Source organism: Grammomys surdaster, unplaced genomic scaffold, assembly GCF_004785775.1.
Source record: "Grammomys surdaster isolate TR1022 unplaced genomic scaffold, NIH_TR_1.0 205, whole genome shotgun sequence".
NCBI lineage: Eukaryota > Metazoa > Chordata > Mammalia > Rodentia > Muridae > Grammomys > Grammomys surdaster.
The window spans coordinates 2,511,840-2,534,456 of record NW_021604650.1 but is presented as its reverse complement, the minus strand read 5'-3'; the positions used below and the strand labels follow the sequence as shown (position 1 = coordinate 2,534,456).

Genomic DNA, 22,617 nt, shown 5'->3' with positions numbered 1-22,617 from the left:
AGTGACACAGGGCACTCATCTAATTCAAAGGAGCCACCCATAGGGAAGGGTTCTTGCACAGCCGATGGCTGGCTGGGGTTCCTCCACAGTGCCTTCTCAGAAACCCCGTCTTTCCTGGTACAGCTGTGGGTACCTCCCAGGGTGGCTCAGCCCACAAGTGCACTCAAGGTAAGCCCTACCTCAGTCCTGGGATGAGCTTCATCCCTCCACTAAGGCCATGGTAGCACAGTGGACAGGAGGTGGCACCTCTATCCTTTGAGAGGCTAGGCAATCCTTGGTACCCTGAAAACTGTGTAACCAGGAAAATTACAGGGTAGCTAATGGCTCTCCCAGGCCTACCAAAACCCATGTGACCAGTCTGAAAACCGCAATGATTTGGGATTGAGAAGCCAATTTGACCAGAGTGTTACAGGGCCCACACCACTGGGTGGAGGGGCTTCTGTTACAACTGAGTCAGCTCACAGAGGAATGTCCTTTGAGGGTCCAGGCTGGTCTCTCATCTCCTTTGTTCATTAAATGGCCAGCCTTACAGGCAGAGAGCAGACTTTCAATCACACAGGCTCAAGGAGCAGCCCCATCTGGCTCCTGTACACCACTGAATGTGAATCAGAGAGCTCACTGGCGCCCCATGTGAAGCAGGTGTTGACTGTTCGGACAGCAATGCTGAGGCTAGAGACGGCTCAGTGACTTGCCACATCGCAGAACTGACTGTGAGTGAACTGAGGCCTTGCTTCCTAGGTCTAGCCTTTAAACTGCAAGCACAACCAAGAGGAAAAAATAAGGAGGGAACTTTATTTAACATTACATCTGGGACAGAGAGGAGAGCAGCTTCATTTGGTGATGGTGTTCCTGCAGAGAGAAGAGGGTGATGAGGGGTGTAAGGCTGGAGAAGGGGTGCAGTGCTCCGCCCCAGCCCCAGGCAGGCGCCTACTCACGCATTCATGCTCTTGCCGCTGCCACTGAGCACAATGTACGGTGTCTTTTGGGCCTTCTGCTTCTCCTGGAGCAGTGCCACGGTGCCCAGGGGCGTGTCACTGGAGCTCATTTTCTTCAGGAGCTGTGGAGCCACAGTAGTTCAGAACAGGGGGAGCAGGCCCAGCATATCACACAGCACCCAAAAATACAGGAACCCCACCTCCCTCCCGAGACCCACCGCCTCCTCATCCAGCTTCTTCATCCGCCGCTCAGTCTTCATCTTGCCTGAACCCTTTCCGTGGAAGCGGTGGGACAGCTGCCGGAATGCCTGGGGATACAGAGCATGAGCAGAAGCATCAGAAATGCCAGGCCAACCCAGAGCCACGTGTCCATGGGGAGCTTCACAGCAGTGACTACGAGCGCTGAGTCACCCAACCCAGGGCCAGACTCCACAAATGGTAGACAGAAAAGAGGATGAGACAAGTATCCAGACCTCCTCTGCACACCTTCAGGATGGCCCTTGGATACATGGGTCATGTGTACGACCTGAGTGCTAAGAATCCAGAGTGAGCCTGCCTCTGGAGCTGGGGCTAAACCCAATAAATGTGGAACAAGCATATACAGTAGAGATGAGAGTCAACAGAGGAGTCTGGATGCTGCCCCCAACGATGGATGCCCTCAGGGCACAGGGCTTCAGCTATGGCAGTCAGCACAGGTATATAACCTTCCTGACAGCCTGTAGAAACTGCTGTACTGTGCCCACCAAAGTCAGCAATAGAGGCAGAGTTCACAGGCCCTAACTGATGGGCAATCAGGCCCCTGCACTCCTACCTCACTGGAGGGGGATGATGGCTATACCCTGACCTAGTCACTTGTGGTCTGACCATCTCCACACAACCCTGCTCACCTCCTTGGGAGTCAGTTTCCTGCCAGTCTCATCCACATATTCAATCTTAACATCAGGCTTGTAGCCATCTTTCTCCTTGAAGTCCTGGGTGAAGCCTCTGTACTCCTCTCGTCGGCTGTACTTGTCATCAATGGCCCTAGACCGAGGCAGAGGGGCTCCGGGTGAGCTGGCGGCTACCTACCCCATGTTCACAGCTCTGCTCACAGCTGCCCAGCTTCATGTCCCCGCCACCACACTTACATCTTATCCTCGATACAGTACACTGCTGAGGGCAGTGACTTATTGGGTGCCTTTACCCGGGCCACCTTTTGTACTGTGGTCTCCAGCAGTCCTAGGGACAGAGAAGTTGTGACATCCAGCTTCATATGAGTCCCTAAGAGCCCTGCTCAGGAGTAAACATGTGACATCTTGACAGACATGAGAGATCAGTAGTTCCCTAAGGAAGCAGCACAGCTGGGACCTGTACTCCAGGGTATTTGTTCAGTTAGGCCACTTCAAGTGCTCAGAGCCTTAAAGGCACAGAAGAGGAACAGCCTCCCACCCTGCAGAGGAGAACGGCAGTGAGAGGCTCCAGGTGTAGGGAGCTGCTCAAAGCACTGAGACAGGAGAACACCACGCGGTGCCCTTCCCTGCTATGGTACCCACACTGCCAAGGCTCCCACCCTGAGCCCACACCTTTGTTCTGACACAGGAGCAGGGCAGCCGCCAGCCCTCTGTTGACAATGGGCTCCTCATCCAGGATGGTGGTAGAGGAAGCAGAGAACTACAGATGAGAAGAGAGAAAAGTGTGAGCAGGCTGCCCCACCCCTTCTATCCAGTGGTCATCCCCACCGGGTACCAGGCTGTGGGACCAGTTTTAATTGATTCCGCAGCAGGCTCCTGAAAGTTAGTGCCCCGTCTATGGATGGGCAGAGGCTCTCAGGCACTGGACTAGCTTGGGTCCCCACACCCATGCCCCATCAGTGCTCACATCCTGATGTTGCTTCTCCTCATCCAGGTTGACAGTGCTCCAGCCAATGTTCTCTTCCCCATCTGATTCAGAGCCACCATTGGCCGAGCGCTCTTCATCCCTTTCAAAGTCCTGGAACCAGAAGTCAGTGTCAGCATGGGCACCCTCAACCCTACCTGCTACGTTTAAGCACTAGAACCAGAAGTCACCAGCCTAAAGATAGCACGTCAGGGGAGCAGCTGACCCACCATGAGCTCCTCCTGCTCCTCTCGGTTGCCAGCCAGCCCATAGGTGGGGATCTCCCCCAGAGTGCGGCAGAACTCGGAAGTAGCATTGAACACGATGGTCCCCTTCCGCTCAGGATCCTCCTCCTCCTCCCAGCCTCGCTGGCGAGACTCCAGTTTCCTCACAATCTCCAGCACCTGGGGGAGGCAGTAGCTGTGGGCAGACCCCAAGTTTCTGGGGTGATACCACAGAGACTCAAGACCCACAGATCCTCCCTCACAGCAATAAATAAGCAATTCCCACAACCCATGAAGGATCTTCCAACCGGGCTCCGTTTCCTCTCTGGCCCCTGCAGGTTCACTCTGTCCAAACCCACAAGTGGCTCCCATCTGCCTATGAAATCAGAACCACACTGGAGACAACCGAAATCTAGAAACCTGGTCCTAGCCTGATGCTAAGCAAAGGAGACTTCTGGCGCAGTGCGGGTGCTCCTGTGACGACACCTTACATACTCAGAGACAGGTCCCGTACCACACCCATGCTCAGCCTCACCTTCTCCCCGCTGTCTCGAAGCTGTTGCAGTTGCTGCAGCTGCCGCAGCCGGCGCCCCTTCTCCAGCTGCTTCTGCAGCTCCAGCTCTGCTTCATCCTCCTCCAGCACCTCTGGGGACCCTGATGGAAGAGCTCCCCCGTCCTCTGGTGGAGACATGAGGAGACACCTGCTCACACGACTGCTGTGACCCACAGACTCACTGCACTCCCTGTCAGCCACCCGAACCTTCGTCACTGATATCCATGTTCTCTACTCGAGTGTCATCGGACGGTGGCGGCTGGGCCACAGGGTCCTTCTCCTCATCCTCAAGGACCTCCTCCTCCACCTCAGGAACTCGGCGACGACCCCGGCCCCGAAGCCTAGGAGAATGACACACTTTCAGTAAATGTCCCCTAAGCTGGCCCAAGCCTCATACCCACTACTGTGTCCAAGCCAACCTGGATCCAAAGTCCCCATCCTGAGTCTGGTCGCCAAGGGGCAGCAAGTCATCGGCCCGCATTATCACCTCCTTCTCCTTCTTTCGGATTTTCTTTACTCTCCGTTTGGTCTTTTTGAAGGTCACCTTCAGAGAAGAGCAAAGGACTGGTATGGAACACACAGGCCCCCCCAAAGTCCTGAACCCTATCTAGCTTCATGTTCCTATTGCTTCTTGCAGCAAGCCCTGAAGGAGGCTGCTGCACCATCATCCCACATGGGCGCCCCAGGCTGCCTCCCCCAGTGCTCAAGCTGCTTGGGAACAGAGCTAGAACATAAACATAGGTCCATCTGGTTCAACGCTCCCTGTCCATCAACACCTTCCTTGGGCGGCCATTTTCTGCTCACCCAGGAACAGAGAGAGATAGATCCCTATGTTAACACTCAGATTCCCACCACCACCCTCCCCCACCAAGCGCTTGTCGGCAGCTCATGACCTGAAGTGGCAGAACTGTCCCATCACAAAGCAAAGAGAGGCTCACCATCTCCTCGGGACTGAGGTACTCAGAAGCAAGCCGGGGCCCTACAGAGCTCAGAGACTGAGCCTGCAGCCGCAGCTTGGTCCGGATTTCTTCTAGCTCTCGCTCCCTCAGGCCATCGGCCATCCCACCCTGCTCTAAACGGAAGGAATGCGGTCGCTCGCCCTCCAGTTCCTCATCATATTTGGCCAGGATAGAACGAGGTTTTTGCTGTAAGACAAGAGGGTGGCTGGGACTTAGGCCAGCTCTTGAGAAGCCATGGCACTCCAGATTTCTTAGCAAACATAATCTACTCAGCTGCTGCCGCACAGACCAACCTGTGCCAGATCGTCCACACTCTCGTCCTCCGCATACGGCAGGTAGTCAGGCTTCTTCTTCCGAAGCTCCACGTTCTTGTCTGCCCGTTCCTTGTCTACCATGTTCACATTCACGAGCACGTCCTCCCCGTCCTGCAGTACCCCTGAGATGATGGAGCAGAGCCGGCAGTCACCGCCTGTCCCAGCTCAACAGTGTCTAGTCCCACACACAGTAACCAGCTCAGCTCACCTTTGTCCTTGAGGGTAAGGACCACAGTCTCCCCTTCTCGAAAGGAATCAATGGCATGTTCCACAGTGAGGCCTTGCAAGTCTCGGGCACTGTACAGGTCCTACAGAACCACCCAAGTTAGAAGCCAGAAGCCACTCAACCCTGGTACGCTCACAATTAAACTAGTGTCTACCAGATATTCTCTGGAAGCTGGAACTTCACCTGTCGCCTCTGTTCAAACTCCTCCTCCACTAAAGTGCTCACACCAAACTCTTGGTCCATCTCCTCTAGTAGTTTGGCCTGTGGCAAAAGAAAGCATGGCCAGTGACCTCATCAGTAGTGTCCAAATGACACCCAAGATGCCACCAAGTAGCTATACAAAAGGACAGGCTTTGCAGTGCGCCATGGAGAACCCATATGCCCCTGAGCACAGGCCACCCCTGACAACCACTCTTGAGCACAGGCCACCCCTGACAACCACCCGAGCACAGGCCACCCTGCCAACCACCTCTGAGCACAGGTTACCCTGCCAACCACCCCTGAGCACAGGCCACCCCTGCCAACCACCCCTGAGCACAGGCCACCCCTGCCAACCACTCCTGAGCACAGGCCACCTCTGGCAACTGCCCTATACTGCCAGGTGCTCTCACCCGCTTCTCTGCCAGGTCCTTCTCTTTCTGTAGCTGCCGGCTCCTCTCTATCCAGGCTGCAGTATCATCAAGCCAGGGGTCATCCTCCCCCAGTGTCTTTATTTTCCTGAGGAGGAAGACAATTAGGAGGGAACCCAGATGTGTTCTCCCAGCCCAACCCAGGAATTAGGAAGCAATCTTCTCTCTGTCCTTGGCCAGGAAACCCTCACCCCAACTTTTGGTTCAGCAAGCGCTTTTCCTTGGCAGCTGCCAGCTTCTCCCGTAGTTCTTCACGCTGTCGCAAGGCCATGGGGTTGATAACATCAGCTGCCACGGGCTCCTCCTTGGTGCCCGCCTCTGGAAGGGGGGCCCAGACGTGAGGCTATGCTTGCCCATGGCTGGTGGGGAGAGGAGGGAGCCACTCACCCTGCTCCTTCCAGCTGAGGGGCCAGAAGGGGCCAGGAGAGGGGAAAGAACCCTTTCACCTCTGTACTCCTACCTCATCCCCCACTTTTATCACTCCACATGGTATGACAGAAACCCTCCCTCTATGCCTTCCAGAGCTTCTTAAATCATGTGGGTTGTTGTTGTTTTTCTTATTTTCTGGTATGTATGTTTGTTTTAAAAAACACTAACACCACTCAGACAGACTACAGCAATTATGCATATCCCTTAGCCTGTCTACACCGGAGTGCAGATATCAAGGGCACCCAGAGAAACACATGTCAGATCCCCACTAAAATACAAATGAGTCTTGGGCCTCTGACTAAATATATGCAAGACCCACTGTCTTCCTGTCAGACGCCCCAGCCCAGCCCGCTCCTCTGCCTGGCACTCACCTTTTTTAACGGCATTGACCTCCAAGGGCTTCAGCCCCAACTTCGCTCGGAGTTTACTGAAGACAAGAGACAGAAGTATTAGCATCTACCTGAGAAATGGGACATCAAGTGCATTAGAGGATAGGCAGGAGACAAGAACAAGGCACCTGATCAGGGAGACTCTCCTTCCTTTGGGTCTTACAGCTTCTCTGGATGGCTACCTGACTCATCTGGCCCTTCTAACTCTAACTGGCTTCATTCATAATGAAAAGGTTTCTGTAGGCTGCCCTAGGTGCACCCTTTCTCACAGAAAAGCAAAACAAAAGGCGCTGGCACTCACTTGGTCTCCTCGATGCTAAGTGATGAAGCATCTCCAGAGCTGGCTTTGGAGCTGGCAGCTAGAACAAAAAGGAGAATGACTTAAGGGGCCCATGAACCTGGTCCATGCTGCACCAAGAAGCAACACTGCTGATCCAGCTACAAGGTCAAAGACAAGGGCCCTCACCAGCACCTGGGAAAATGACAGGAGAAAACAGCAGCCTTCTTTTTCTGAACTCCCTGACAGCTCCTACCCAAGCCCTGGCCTGGCAGGACAGCCTCTTCCGATACCTTCACACACACACACACACACACACACACATTTTGGTTTTTCGAGGCAGGGTTTCTCTGTGTAGCCTGGACCTCACTCTGTAGACCAGGCTGGCCTTGAACTCAGAAATCTGCCTGCCTCTGCCTCCCAAGTGCTGGGATTAAAGGTGTGCGCCACCACTGCCCAGTGATACCTTCCTTTCTAACCCAACAGTCTACTTTCTGCATCCCTCACTGTGGCCCTCCAAATCTCCATATTCTACCTTCAGCCTCCACTGTCCTTTCTGCTCTTGTTATGATAAAGTTCTATAAAAAAATCAAGGACTACCTCCCCCATGAAGTCCTATTCCTCACCAGAATTAAAACTCTACCTTCAACTGCACAGCACTGCTCACCACTTCTGGCACTTTCCACAGCAGCGTTCCATGCCAGACATGCACGTAAGTAAATAAGTATATACATGAACAGATACGTACGCAAACAAGAGAACTTCAACACACACCAGACAGAGGAAGATGCATCAAATTTAGCTCCCCCAACCAGGCCCCACCAGGAGGGCATCTTCTCAAAAATCTCCCTGCCTATTCCACCGCTGCAGCCTATCTCCTTTTCTTTAAACCCAACAGTCTCTTTCTCCTCCACCTCAGCACCACTCCACTTTCTGTATGATCTCTCAAGGCCCAAGTCTCCCTTTTTCCAACTAGCAGATTACTTTCAAGAAAAGTTCTGATCTGTAGACTGGAGAGATGCCTCAGTGGTAAGAGCTTGCTGTTCTTACAGAGGACCCAGGTTTGGTTCTCAGAATCCATGTGGCAACTCATAACCATCTAATTCAGTTCTAAGGGATCCAATGCCTTCCTCTCATCTCCACAGGCACAGACACATGAAGATAAAATACTCAAATGCATAAAATAAAAATAATCTTTTGTTTAAAAGGTTTGGTTTTGCTTAATGTCCTCCTGTGTGTGACACTGTCCAACAATTATCTCTTTGCATAGACCCTATGACCTGACTGCCCACAACTGAGATTTATCGGGTTCTATTCCCGACCCTCGTTCTCATTCCACATGTTCTAAGGCACTTCTTTAGTTTCCTGAAGACACGCCAGCCCAAAGTCACTCGATCCCACTTAAACTGTAGAGTTTCCCATACATATCAACCACAAAGTTCTCTCAAAATGGTGTCATTCCTACCTCAAATCTGCTTCTCTTCTAAACTCATTTCCAACAGATGACACCACCACTCACCAGGCCACGCAGACTAAAACTCAAGGAGTGCTTTCCCTATTCTGTTAATTCCACTTCTCTCCACCCCACTGCCTGAAGAAACATGCATACTATTACCCCTCACCTGGTTGCTTGGACCGCCCTCCTGATCTCTTGATCTCTGATCCTACTTTTGACAAGCTCTCAACCCACTGATCTTCATAAAATATCATGCAAATCAAGTCACTTTCTTACTCAAATGCTTAGCTTCCTACCATCCTCATAACAAACGCCAAATTTCTCAACAGAACTTACAGCACCGGCCCCTTGGTGTTCAGACCCAAGCCTATCTTACTGCTTCAAGTCTCTGCAATGAGCCCAACACCATTAGTCTGTCTGTGCATGTTCGTTCCACCTCATTCACCCACCCAATGCATTACTGTGAAGTGACAGAAAGACAGGGAAAAAGAAGACTCCTGTCTTCTTGAAGCTAACCGTGAAAAAGTCAATGTTTAATCCCAAACCCTCAAAGGGAGTCTTTAACACAAGAGGCCGAAAGGCCCTCGAGGTCGTCCTGCACCCTCCGTCCCGCGCACCCCAAGACCCTGCCCCGCCCCCGCGCTCTGCCCCGCCCTCACCGGCCTCATAGCCGTCATCGCGTTTCTCCCGCTTCACGCGCCGCTCCGAGGGCTCCGCTTGACTTCGTTCGCGACCATGCGCGCCACTGCGGGCCTCGGCTTCGGCCCCGCGCCTCCCGCTCCCGCGCTCGCCCCCACGCTCGCGGCTCCGCTTCCGTCGTTCGCCGCCGCCGCTGCTGCCGCCGCCGCTGCTCCGGTGCTTGTGTTTCTTATGCTCTCGATGCCGTGGCGGCTGCTCGGTAGTGCCCGCGGTACTAGCCGCAGCCGTCGTCCCGGCTGCCTCCTTCTCCCCACGGTGCTTCTTTGACGATCCCATGATTAGTGCGTCTGCCTAGAGCCGGGCCGCTACCCGAGCCCAGACGACGCAAAATGGGAACGCTTCCGGGTCGCTCGACCGCCCCTTTCCTGTTGCCGGAAACTAAGAGCGGCTGTTTCCGGATCCTGCCTGGGAACCTCCAAAGGCTCATGGGAGGGACTAATTGGGAGTGCGCGTTCCCGCCTGTCAGGTACTGGTCTCTGGGCACGCGCGCCTGTAGAGACTGTAGAATCAACATTCTCGCTCCAGTTAGACAGTAGTCCTAGAGCTGTAAGAACCTTAGAATGTTACTGGGCCACCATCTCCGGAGCTAGCAGCTTTCACTACCTTCTTCCCCTTCTACTCTGATGGCCTCGTGGTGCTCTGAGCCCCAGGTTTCTCTGTGGGCTCTCCAGTGATTGTCCTAGTAGGCTCCCTGGTGCCGGGTCTCCATCCGGTGTTGGAAAATACTTTTGTTTTCTTCGTGCTCGAGATGCCAGCTCCAAAGGCCAAGCCTTTATTGCCACCGAAGGCGACTGTCATCCCATGTCCCCTGGACTGGTGGATTGGGCCTTTTTAACTAGGCTCTGGAATGCTAAGGAACGCTCTATGAATTTGTGCCTATAAACCCGGTGATACTTAGTGCTGGTTTATTATCATTATTTGTTTCTAGTTTTCTTTGTGTTTAGGTAGGTAGGTTGGCCCAGTTAGCCCTGGCTGGTTTCAAACCCACCATAGTCCCTCTGTCAGCCTCCCGTGTGCTGGGATTTCAGGCGTGCGTGACCACTGTAGGCTTAAGTGCAAATTCGGCACATTTGTGCATATACGATGCTTTTCCTACCTTTTTTTCCCCTTTCATACTGGCCTGTTAACTATGTAGCCCAGGCTGGGGTTACATGCCTTTCCAGCCTTTTCCTGGGTTTCTGATTGTTTGATTGCTTGTATGGCTTGGTTGCTTTGTTTTGGGCTCTCCGGGCTTCCGGTGTAGCACGTCTCTGGTGTATTTTGGTGTGGGGGGATGGGCTCCTTTAAAGGTTCGTTCCAAGACTGAATCTTCAGAGGCCGGGTCCTGTTCACTAAGATTTCTAGGTTTCCGGATATGTGGAGAACGCATGGAAAAGTCTCAGCGGATTCCTCTCCAGGTGTCCCACTCCTCAGTAGTAGAGACTGCATGCTTGCTGAGGTTAAGGTGCGTTCGGGGTTTGGGGGGGGGGGAACAGCTCAAACTCGGCCACCAGTGCACTTGGCACTACCTACCTCCGACCCACAGCAACTCCCCTCAGAAATCTCACAATGTACTTGGCCATAAAGCATTTAATTTTTCTCTCGGGGACTGTGCTCTGGGTCCAGGGTTGGGGAGGGGTGTCTTCCAGGCTGGCTGCCGGTTGGCTCAGTCTTTGGGGGGCTCTGAGAAGAGGGCTCCATTTCTGCTCCAAATGCCCGATAGCTCCTTAAAGACACAGATGGAGGCCAATGGGCTCCACAGCACCCTAGTCCGTGCCCAATGCAGCCTTTTACTCTGTGGGTCTAAATCTAAGTCCTATACTTAGTTGCTGTGTGACCCTGGAAAGTGACAACCCCCTGCTGCAAATCTCAGTTGTTTGGGGGTTTGTGTGTTTGTTTTACTGTGAAGTGAATCTTATAATCCCTGCTCCGTATGAGGTTACTTACTCTAAGGTGTGAGGGACAGCCTGAAGGGTGATGGAATGTCACCAGCTGCTTGGCATATCTTGCTCAGAGTCTCAGAGTAGCTTTACTGCTTATTTGTTCCTGTGTCCTCAAGTAAGGTCCTACTCTGGTCTCATTGGAAGGTGGGGACAGTAGCCCTGGCCTCCCTTCCTGGGTGACATGGAGAACCCTGGAAGGGCACCTTGTCCCACCTCACCTGTGTTTCCGGGGGATGCCCTCTGCATTGCCTGCCTCAACCAGCAGCTGTTCCTCATCTACTCCCAATGCTGACAGCACCTGGGAGAAGCGCCTATTTGCTGTGAGCCTGGCGTTGGTCTGATGGGAGAAAAGACAGGTTCCTACCCTTCACCAAGGCTGCTGGGGTTACTGTGGGGTTTAGATTATTAAGAAAGGGGTCCCAAGCCTTCCGGGGGAACAGATAGGAACCCACTCCAACTTTGTTTCACTACACACTTGTCGAAGCAGCTCCGTTGGTGGTGATGGTGGTGCACCGGGACAGTTGTTAGCCCTCACCTGCATGGCCTGCTGGAACAGGAAGGGCCGGGCCTGAACCCTATGCTGGATGCCTTGGAGCTCTGCTTGGTACTCAGCAAAACGCTGTCGCTCCTTTCGCCTGTGAGGGAGACAAGACAGGCCTCTGGGCCACTGAACATAGACACTCCCCGGGCTGGAGCCTACTGGTCTTCCTTGAAGCTCGTTAACATAACAGTTTCCCCTGACACACAGCCATTTTATTCCCATTCCAGCCCTGTGCTTCTTGGGTGGGATTACCAGGGTGGGGGTATTGGCCCCACCTGTCTCAGGTTTAGGCTGTGCATTCAGGTCTTGCCCAACCTTCTGGACACATCCAAAGGAGGGAGCCTGTCCTCCTGGCTTTTGACCTCCTGCTTCCACAGCCTCTCTATAAGCCTCCTTATTCTCCTCATTGCCCTTTGAGGATGCTGTGGAGCGTGTGACCTGGGGAGCCTTAGCTCTGAGTCCAGTTTTCTTCACTACAGCAGGGGTTGGGCAGTGCTCCCAGGTACTCTGTGCCTTCTCTATGTAGATAGGTTAGAAGACAACGTAGGAACCAACAAAGAGTATTGCAAATAAAAGAACATCTCCCAAAGCTGGCTGTGGTGGTTAACATTTGAGAAGCTGAGGCAGGAGGATTCCCTGAACTCAAAGCCAACCTGCACTACAGAGTAAATTATAGGCCAGTCTGGATTACATAATGAGACTATAGAAAAAACAAACAAACAAACAAACAAAGATAGATCTAGGCTGCACTGGAGAAAGTTTTCCTGTTTATTAAAGTCAGTTTGAGAATGTTTAGATAGCTCAGCAGGTAAAGGCACTTGCCACACTCAAGGCTGGCAAGTTCGGTTTAAGCTCCAGATCCTACAGAGTTGGCCTTTTTTTTTTTTTTTCTTTTTTTTTTTTTTTTTCTTTTTTTTTTTTTTTTTTGGTTTTTCGATACAGGGTTTCTCTGTATAGCCCTGGCTGTCCTGGAACTCACTCTGTAGACCAGGCTGGCCTCGAACTCAGAAATCTTCCTGCCTCTGCTTCCCAAGTGCTGGGATTAAAGGTGTGCGCCACCACCGCCCGGCCTGACAGTATTTTTCTTACTGTATATTTTTTGTTTGTTTTTTTTGAGATTTGGTCTCACTATGTAAGTCAGGGTAGCGTGGAATTCCCTCCCACGAGCTGAGACTAAAGATGTGTACCACTGCCCCAGCCGTTTTACTCTTTTGACAGGGTCTCTCACTGAACCTGGAGCTCACCAATTTGGCTAGACTGGTTGGTCAGCAAGCCTCCCAGGCACCAAAATTATGGTTGCACACATTTGCACCTGGGTTCGCTTTATCCATGTTTTTAATTAAAAGAAAAAAGAGAAAAGAATGGATGCTAAGGACTCAGCTCAGGTCCTCATGCACCAAGCACTGCTGGCTAAGCCGTCTCCCACAACCCTATTTATTTAGGTTTTGGAGACTGAATTGTGCTTTGTAGTCCAGGCTGGCCCCAAATGCACAATCCTCCTGCCTTAGCCTCCTAAATGTTAGGATTATAGGCACATACCACCATGCCAAACTTGTTTTTGAGACAGTCTGGCTGTTTTGTGCAGACTGGACTCAAATTCCAGGCCTCGAGCCATCCTCCTGCTCAGCCTTGCAAGTAGCAGAGACTATGTGTGCACCATTATGCCCAGATTCTTGCTGGATATCTTGTCATTTCTGTTAAAAAGGAAGTCTGTGTCTTGAAGTTCATGCCAAAAGCCAAAAAATACCGGTGCCAATAGATATCAGCCCTGTTATTCCAAAGTATGGGATGACATTCCCCCCACCACAGTGTCCATGGTGTCCATTCTACTGAGCCTGCCCTCCTGGGCACCACTTAGTCTTGGTTGGTAAAGTTGAACAAACCTTCTCATGGAGAAAAGAGTTTCTCTCTGGCATCTGTCCCAGTCAGGCCAGAAGACTGCCAGGGAAAGTCTGCCTGTGTCTTCACTCTGAAGTAAGAAGATTCTAGCATCCCTCTCATGTACTCAGCTGGAAGATGGGCCTTGTGCTTATCTCTTATTAAAGACCCAGTAATGGCAGGGCATGGTGACAGCTGTTTGTAATCCCTACGCTTGGGAGGCTGGCAGGCAGATTGCCACAGATTTGAGCAGCCTGAGCTACAGAATGAGACTTATCAAAAAATAAATAAATAAATAAATAAATAAATAAATAAGGAGATGGCTCAGAGGTTAAGGGCACTGACTGCACTTCCAGAGGTCCTGAGTTCAATTCCCAGCAACCACATGGTGGCTCACAACCATCTGTAATGGGATCTGATGCCCTCTCCTGGTGTGTCTGACAGCTACAGTGTACTATTTTATTTTATTTTATTTTATTTTATTTTATTTTATTTATTTTTTGGTTTTTTCGAGACAGGGTTTCTCTGTATAGCCCTGGCTATCCTGGAACTCACTCTGTAGACCAGGCTAGCCTCGAACTCAGAAATCCACCTGCCTCTGCCTCCCAACAGTGTACTCATATAAATAAAATAAATAAATCTTAAAAAAAAATAGACTGGAACTTTAATATAAAAAAAAGTGGGGTGGGGTTGAAGGTGCTTCCCAATGGCTCAGTGAGAAAAGATGCTTACTGTTCTGCCTGAGGAACTGAGTTCAGTCTCTAGGCCCCACGTGTGGTGAAAGGAGAGAACTGACTCCTGCAGATTGTCATCTGACCTACATACCCACACTAGAAAAAAAAAACTTAAAAAACAGTGTCCTGCAAGAAGAAATGTGTCCCTGGAAGATACTGTTCTGTAAAACTACCTGTAAAGTTGAGCCAGCCAGGCATGGTGGCACAGCCCTTTAATCCTAGTACTGGGGAGGCAGAGACAGAGGATTTCTATGGGTTTGAGGACAGCTTAGTCTACATAGCGAGTTCTAGGACACCCAGAACTACATTGGGAGATTCTGTCTCAAAATATAAATAATAATAATTTTAAAATAAAGTTGAGGTAAGATTGACTCAGTGTGGGTGCTCTGAGTCCTGCCAAGTCCTTGGTGCTGTGTGTGCTGCAGTCCATGAGACCTCTTCCCACACATCATGAGCCAAAGGCAGGCAGCAATGGGCAGGAACCCATAGGTGTTCAGGTCAAGACTTAACTCTCTTGCCTGCTTTGGGTTTTGGGGTTTTCTCTGCATAGCCCTAGCTATCCTGAAACAAAGATCCACCTGCCTCTGTCTCCCAAGTGCTGGGATTAAAGGTTTTTGCCACCACTGCCAGCCTCAAGTTAATGGATTAAATGGCTGTACTTAATCATACTACCTATGTTATAAGGTTGAGCCATTGCAGGGACTGTCATCTGTCCTTTCACTGAAGAATAAGCACTAAAACATTCAGACAGTGTAGCAGGTAATCTAACAACTGACAGGGATTACTTCAGATGTTGTTGGCAAATCGTTTAAGCTCTCTGCTCTCAGGGCCTTAGTCCTTCCTCTGTAGTTGTCGGTGGGTATTGGTACTACCTAACTGATGGCCCATTAGGAAGAGTTGTTTGATTCATGAATTCGCTTCGAAGAAATATAGTCTTAAATTGAGATTAGCGGTACAAGCCTGTAATCGGCACGTGGAGATAGGAGGATCACTGTGCCTTTGAGGCCAGCTTGGTCTACAGAGAGTTCCAAGACAGCCTAGACTATCAAGATGAGTCCATATCTCAGAAGAAAAAAAGAGCTGGGCATAGTGCTGCCTTGGAGGATCTCTGTGAAAGCCTGGTCTACATATGGTGTTCTAGGCCAGCAAGGGGTACATAAAGAGATCCCATCTCAAAATAGGGAAGGGGATGGTAAAAATGGAAGGCTAGTGAGACACGTTCTTCCAGATGACCATGCCTGTTAACTGTAGCCAGGAGTGGAGCCCCGGGGCAATTTACAGTGAGCATCAACTATTTGTAAAATCTTCAATATATATTTTGAATATGTACGTATGTATGTATGTATGTAATCTGCATGTGTGTAAGTGCATGTGTACCACACTTGTGCCTAGTGTTCACAGAGGCTAGAAGAGGATGCTGGATTCCCTGGAACTGGAGTTATAAATGGTTATGAGTCACCATGTGGAACTGAACCCAGGTCCTTTGTAAGAACAACAGGTGTTCTTAGCTACTGAGCCATCTCTCTAACGTCTCAACAATTTTTTTTTTTTTTTGGACAGAGTCTCCTTGCTGGCTTCAAACTCAGAGCAATCTACCTGCCTTTGCCTCCAGTGTTGGGATTAAAAGTGTTTACCACCGTGTCCAACCAATTTTTATAATAAGCACACCTAGCACCACGAAACCAAAAGGTAAGATTTAAAATCATGACTGTGTGCAGAATACTTTGGGCTTAAGGATATAATATCTGAAGGGGTTACTATGAATAACTGAATGATCTTGACCCCGCCCCTTCTCCAGAGGCCTCAGCGTCTTCATTTGTAAGATGCAGCTGAGTGGCCTGGCCTGCTTGTTTGTTGTGAGGTCCTGCAGCTTGACTCCCAGCACAGTCTCCCTGCCTTGCCCTCCAAAGCCTGGATTCCTACCTCAGCTCCTCTAGTTTGCGCTGAGGACCCAAGGCCGCTCTGTTCCCTCCAGGTGTGTAGGCTGCCAGACATCGAGCCACCTGCTGCTGCACCTGATGCTCCCGGGCTCTGCGGATCTCAGCCTGCTGCCTCTCCTTCATCTGCTGCTGTTCCCAGGCCCGCAGCAGGTTTCTGGTGAGAAAAGGAGGATCTCCTTGGGGGATCAGGAGCTTCAAGAAAGGCCAAGGTAGCATAGAGGAGCATGTAATCCAGAGGTGAGGGACTGTGAGAAGAAATATGTGTCTCCGAAAGCTCAAGTCCTGGGAAACAAATGATATTTGTCATGGAAGCCAGGCTTTATGGAGCAGCCAGCCTTAAGCCTTTCCCTATTTTCTATTCAGCAGTGAGATCCACTTCTTTTTTTGTTTGGCTGGTTTGATTTTTTTGAGACAAAGTTTTTCTGTGTAGCCCTGGCTGTCCTGGAACTCTATCTGTAGACCAGGCTGGCCTTGATCTCAGAGATTCACCTTCTTCTGCTTCTTGAGTGCTGGGATTAAAGGCATGTGCCACCACCTCCCAGCTGACAGTCAGTTCTTACCATTTGACCCAGGCCTCCTGAATACTCTAGAGGGCAGCCTAGGCCACCCGAGCCAGGAGCTCGGGTCACAGCCAGGGACCCTTTGCATTGCTTACACTCCCTTGCCAGCCGCTGTCTTTGAGAAAGGGCTAGATCTCTAACCACTTTACTTGACAGCAGCTAGGTTAATGCCTAACAGCCTGAGGCATATTAGGATGGACACTCAGTCAGTTAGATGGATAAATGTGTGGGAAAGTATTAAAATGTTGAAGGGATTCATCTATGGAAGAGTAAGTGGGCAAAAGATGGGTAACGGATAAACTTCTGACTCATGCCTAGACCTGCAGAGTGCAGACTGCACCACCACACTGGCCTTTAAACCTTCTTAACAGGAAGAACTGGAAATATCATATGCCTTGATTTCATAAACCATCAATAATCAGTAATCAAAACATGACACTGGGGTAAAAAGCTGATGGATGGACTAACAGGCTGGAAGGCAAGGCTCAAAAAATGGTGCATTGATTCTCCAGAGACGCAAAGGACTGTGGAGGAAAGTGTCCTCATCAGTATCTGGGGGACTGGCTACTCTATTAAAAGAATTTCAGTAGACCATTATCCCATACAATATGCAGACACCAACTCAAGTGGGTGAAGCATTTAAACATAAAACCTGAAACTGTAAAAGTGCTCAGGGAGCTCACGTGGCGATGCACGTTTAGTCCCAGCCCTCACAAGGCTGAGGCAGGCAGATCTCTGTGAATTCAAGATAGCCTGGTCTACAGAGAAGTTCCTAGACAGCCAGGGCTACACAGAGAAACCTTGTCTCAAAACAACAGAAAAGTGCTCGGAATGAAAAGGGAACGCTCTGTGATGTTGGCCTGGGCAGTGACTTTTTTTTTTTTTTAATATTTTTGGTATATATGTAGGAAATTAGAAGTCTTTACATAGCAAAGGAAACAAAGAGCATCTGCAAACAAAACACTAATAAAAGATAACAACGGAACTCAATGACAGTAAGAAACCTCAGTTTGGAAATGGTGGCTGGAAGGTGGGAGGCTCAGCAGTTGAAAGCCTTGCCACACACGCCTGAGTGCAAGCCTTAGGAGCCATATAAAAGCCAGCTACGAGTGTGCACATCTGTAATCCCATCATTCCTAGGATGAGAAGTGGGGCAGAGACAGGTTTGACTCACAGGCCAGGAAGCCTAGAATACATAGCATTCTGGCAGAAACAAGAGAGACCTTGCCTCAAAGCGGTAGGAGAAAACCAACTCCTACCATGATACATATGATACCCATACTCACACAAAATAAATTTTAAAAAAGAAAATGGTCTGGCTGGGCAGTGGTGGCGCACACCTTTAATCCCAGCACTTGGGAGGCAGAGGCAGGCGGATTTCTGAGTTTGAGGCCAGCCTGGTTTACAGAGTGAGTTCCAGGACAGCTAGGACTACACAGAGAAACCCTGTCTCGAAAAACCTAAAAAGAAAATGGTCAAAAGATCAGGCATGGTGATATAAACTTGTAATCCTGGAACCTGGGAGGCTGAAGCAGGAGGATTACAGAAAGTTCTGTGCCAGTTGGGGAACATAACTAGTATCCGACATGGTAGTTCTGGCTAAACAGCAAGGATTTTCCTAAACAAACAACTGACAAAAGATAGCCACTGTCAATTATGGTATGGAGAAACTGGGCCCTTACACATAGTGGGAATATAAAAACAGTACAGAGGGGCTGGAGAGATGGCTTGGGGCTTTAGAGCACTTGTTGCTCTTCTAGAGACCCAGGTTCAATTCCCAGTACCCACATGGGGTCTCAGAGCCATCTGCAACTCCAGTTCAGGGGAACAGATGTCCTCTTTTGACCTTCCTGTGTATGAAGCACACTTGTTATGCCTACACATGTACGTGGTGCACAGACATACATGTAGCCAAAACAACCATACACATAAAATAAAAATACTCTCAAAAACTATTTAAAAAACATGTGGCTCATGACTTTGATCCCAGCACTACAGAAGCAGAGGTAGACAGATCTCTGTGAGTTTGAGGATGGCCTGGTCTACAGAGTGAGTTCCAGGACAGACAGGGCTACAAAGAGAAACCCTGTCTCAAAAAAGAAAAGAAAAAAAGAAAAAGAAAGAAAAAAGAAAAGAAAAAAAGATTCTGATGAAGGATCTAGAAGGGTCTTGTTGGAGATTGATTGGTTCTAATGCTTTGATTCAATCTAGAATCCTCCTGTCCAGACGCTAAAGGTCCTTGCCCCCAGTTGGTTTTTGATTGATCAATAAAAATGCCAACAGCCAACAGCTGGGCATGGGATGGGACACATAGAGTTGGCTGGTAGGACGCAGAGAGGAACAGAAGACTCGCCATGACTCAGGTTAGAAGGATGGGATGAAGGAGTAATAGGGAATCCAACCTCTCATGTGAGATTTTGGGTAATTGGCCACTGGCCACTTCCCAAATTGGGCCAGGGATAGCAGGGGAAAGTTTAGGAGTGCCCAGCCTTTGAAGTAGCCAAGGCATTTTAAAAATAAGCTGTTGTGTATGTGACTTTCATTCAAGGATCCAAAGATAGCTAGCTCCTGGGCAGATGCTCGAGTGCATCAGCTGGGAGCCAAAGTGGTGTAGCAAAGCCTTGCGCTACACAAGGTAGCGCCAACTGCTTGATAAGTTCAAGGTCAACCTGAGATGCATGAGACCGTGCCTCAACCACCTTCTCTCGTCGAAAAATAAATAAAATGATGATGATGATGATGAATGAATTTGAATTTGCCCCTCCCTCACATACCGCTTCTAATCACTCCTTCACTCCTCAAGGAGCATTAAATTAGACTCTAAAAATCTTACTGCGTGGGCAGTAGAGGCAGGTGGATCTCTGAGTTCAAGGACAGCCCGGTTTACAGAGTGAATTCCAGGACAGCCAGGGTTACACAGAGAAACCCTGTCTTGAAAATGAATGAACAAAAGAAAGAAAAGTGCCATGTGCCAACAGAGTTGAACAATTTTATCACGAGATAGATGGGTTGATGGTCAGACAGCCTGGTGAATGGGCAGGAGAATGAGCAAGCTGGAAAGACTGTCATTTGTAAAATTGGTCCCTCTCTCCTCTCCCCTCATTTCTTGCTCCCCTTCCTCTTTTGTCCTCACCTGGTGGCCTCCTGTCGTTTATGGAAGGTGCGATTAGGGAAGTTGGCAGATAAGAAACTTTCATCATCTCCCAAGACGGAGGTCTTCCTGTTCCTGGCAGAGGCCTGGACAGCTGCCCGCAATGCCTTCCAGGTCTGCTTTTGGGGACCTTTCCATGAGAAGATCAAGTCTGGATCACACTCTTTCCTGGAGCCCTGGGCAATTTCACCCAGCATCCAGACAAGCCCTAGCCCACCCCAGCCTCTACCACCACCCCACCCCTCTGTCTGAGCACAGGTCTCTCAGGCTTGTGGTACTTCAGGCCTCCCCACAGTACTAACCACATTCTAACTCCTCCTGTAACTGCCTGTGTAGCCGCTCCAGGTCCCAGGGCCCCTTCAAGTCCTTGGCCCTTGCGGTCACCTTCTGTGGCTTTCGGAGGATGTTGGAGATGCTTCCCAGGTTGTGGCTCTGCAGCTCCCCTTCTTCTGAGCCCTTCTCTCCAGAATTCCTCCCCTTATTGACAAAACTGCCCTTTCTCCTGTTGGGGTCACTGTGTTCTTCCTCCTCCATCACCTCTGAGATCAATTCCTCCTCCAAGATCAAGCCCTGCCCTGGGAGCTGGGGCAGTTCCCCAGGGCTAAGACTTTTCTCAGCCTCTTCACCGTTCTGGCCTTCTACCTCTGAGACATCCTCAGACTCTGATCCTGACCCTTTCCCTGATGACCAGAAGCTGGGTCGCTCTAGCCCTTGGCTCTCAGCTTTGCCCAGAGGTGGGGAAAGGTTAGCCCAGGCTCCTGGCTGATATCTTCTCCCCAGATTCTGCACTTCCATCTTATGGCAGGCTCGAAGGTCTTCTGAGATGTTAGCTACTGACTTGTGCCTGGACTTGCACTGGGGGGCTGCTGGAGGGAAGAGCAGGGGTCGATGGCCCAGGGCCATGGAGGAACTTGACTGGAGCAGAGCCTGGCCATCTATGATGAAGCTCTCCCAGGCCCACTGGAAAGGGAAGGAAGGCTTCCGAGAAGGTGGACTGAAGAGACTGAAGAAGGAGGAGGAAGAAGTCAGAATGAGAGTCCCCCTGGTCCCCAGTGCACCTTCCAGTCCATCCCCAGCCGCTTACTCCTCTGCCTCAGCTGAGCCATGTCCTTTCTTGTTCCGCCTCCGGGGCTTCCGTTCTTTCTTTGTTGTCTGCCCTGCACTGTACGATCTTTGCAGCTGGCAGCTCTGACTCTGGAGACTGTCTCCACTCCCAAGGCGCCTCTGAGCAGGGACAGGGTTAAGAAGGTAGCTCTGACTAACCTCCCATACCACTCTTCACCTCCAGGGGGCTTCCTGTCTGTACATTCTGTCCTGGCTGTGGCTGCGTCTAAAACTTACTGATCACTCACTACCTCTTCTGTTAAGACAGCAGGAGCTACAGACCTGGACTTGGGAGGTGATTCACTAGGTAAGAGCAATTACCACTAAGCATGACAACCTGAGTTCAGTCAGTCCCTGGGAAGCAACTCCTACCTGTTGTTCTCTGATCTCCACATGCACAATACACACACACCACACACACACCACACACACACCACACACGTGAATAAAGAGCTGCAGACTCTTGGGCCCCAGACCTTTAGGCACTTACATATTTGATCTTCCCAAAGAAACACCCAAGGGGGTTGAGCTTGCTATCACACAGCATGCAAAGAGTTAGGCTCATGCACTTCAAAGAGCAGAGGTCACATGGCTGGTGAATGGTGGGACTGAGACCCACATATGTTGTCAGTGTTTGAAGATCCCAAATTTGTCACCACTGAACTCTGCCACAGGAAGTATTCAAATGTCCCCAACACACAGATGACAATTGCTCTGATTTATCATTATGTTTATGAGATTACTACACTGTTGCCATCAATATATGTGTATATTATGTTATTAGTTTTTGTTGTTTTGTTGAGATAGTGTCTCTTGTAGCTGAGGATGGTCTCAAACTCACTGTAGAGCTAAAGATAGCTCTTATTTTTTCCTTTTCTTTTTTCTTTCTTTCTTTCTTTCTTTCTTTCTTTCTTTATTTATTTATTTATTGAGACAAGACTTTTCTGTGTAGCCCTGGCTGTCCTGGAACTCACTCTGTAAATCAGGATGGCCTCCAACTCCAACTCAGAGATCCACCTGCCTCTGGCTCCCAAGTGCTGAGATTAAAAGTGTGTGCTACCATGACTTGGCTGAGGATAGCTTTGAACTAATGATCTCCTGCCTCTACATCCCAAGTGTTGAGATGACAGGCTGCACCAGCATGCCTGGTTTGGACTTCTTTAAATTTAGAAAAATGTCTGGGTATGATGACACACAGCTGTAACTGCAGATACGCAGGAAAACTGAGGAGAATTGTGAGTTCTAGGACAGCCCAGATCAGATAATTTGGTAGGAGACTGCCAAACAATCAAGCCATCCACCACCGCCACCTAAAAACACCAAGCCAAACCACCCACAACCAAAGCTCACGTTCTTCTGGATGTCACCCAGGGCTCTGGACTTAGTGCAACAGACGTGGGAGGAAGGAAGGGTTCTTATTTCCCTAAACTCCTTCCTTCCCTGTAGTGTTCCCAAACTGCTCCATCCGCCCCCTATGGTCCCTGGCCCAGGCCGTCCTAACTGTTACCAGGACCAGGGCTCCAGTCTTGTGTTTCCTCATGAGCCTTAGCTAAGGCTGGCCTCTCTTGGCCTAAGGTGCCACTGGGCGGTTGAAGTTCCCCAGCTGGGCCTGCCTCCCTCACCTGCTCCTCCGGAGAGATGCTTGACAGAAGTCTGAACAGCCCTGTAGGTGTCCCTGGAACCAAGGGCTCTGTGCTCTGCCTTGGTCTCTCCGATATGGCCCTAACCAACAGTTGGTCAGTGTTTAGCATATTGGCATGTTGTCCTCTCCCACCCCTACCTGCCAGCTCTGGAACTGCCCTCTCTGCCATCACCATGACAACCAGGCTGTGACCAGTCTAAA

At 50.2% G+C, this 22,617-nt stretch overlaps 2 protein-coding genes and 1 long non-coding RNA gene across 4 annotated transcripts; 1 reads left to right on the top strand and 2 right to left on the bottom strand.

The window, feature by feature from the left end:
- Window positions 1-771: 771 nt before the first annotated feature.
- Window positions 772-9,280, bottom strand: Sart1 (spliceosome associated factor 1, recruiter of U4/U6.U5 tri-snRNP). Of its 2 annotated transcripts, XM_028770977.1 has the most exons (20): window positions 8,905-9,280; window positions 6,814-6,871; window positions 6,495-6,550; window positions 5,886-6,012; window positions 5,677-5,782; window positions 5,249-5,326; window positions 5,048-5,147; window positions 4,819-4,961; window positions 4,505-4,711; window positions 3,986-4,110; window positions 3,774-3,907; window positions 3,549-3,691; window positions 3,020-3,193; window positions 2,793-2,903; window positions 2,498-2,585; window positions 2,063-2,153; window positions 1,823-1,958; window positions 1,154-1,243; window positions 936-1,057; window positions 772-849 (listed from the first exon to the last, which is right to left on the bottom strand). In XM_028770977.1, the coding sequence occupies exons 1-20, from the start codon at window positions 9,218-9,220 to the stop codon at window positions 831-833; spliced, it is 2,424 nt and encodes an 807-aa protein (XP_028626810.1). In that variant the 5' UTR covers window positions 9,221-9,280; the 3' UTR covers window positions 772-830. The 2 variants fall into 2 exon arrangements, with proteins under 2 accessions (XP_028626810.1, XP_028626811.1); XM_028770978.1 differs by lacking the exons at window positions 6,814-6,871; window positions 8,905-9,280 and having other exon boundaries at window positions 5,886-6,053; window positions 6,495-6,534.
- Window positions 9,281-10,267: 987 nt separating this feature from the next.
- On the top strand, window positions 10,268-16,019 carry LOC114624208. Its single transcript, XR_003711901.1, has 3 exons — window positions 10,268-10,388; window positions 15,580-15,708; window positions 15,995-16,019. It is a non-coding gene; the product is annotated as an uncharacterized LOC114624208 (long non-coding RNA).
- On the bottom strand, window positions 10,499-22,557 carry Tsga10ip (testis specific 10 interacting protein). Its single transcript, XM_028771044.1, has 8 exons — window positions 22,397-22,557; window positions 20,755-20,894; window positions 19,973-20,673; window positions 19,653-19,800; window positions 15,943-16,113; window positions 11,402-11,501; window positions 11,085-11,203; window positions 10,499-10,649 (listed from the first exon to the last, which is right to left on the bottom strand). The coding sequence occupies exons 1-8, from the start codon at window positions 22,523-22,525 to the stop codon at window positions 10,514-10,516; spliced, it is 1,644 nt and encodes a 547-aa protein (XP_028626877.1). The 5' UTR covers window positions 22,526-22,557; the 3' UTR covers window positions 10,499-10,513.
- Window positions 22,558-22,617: the final 60 nt, after the last annotated feature.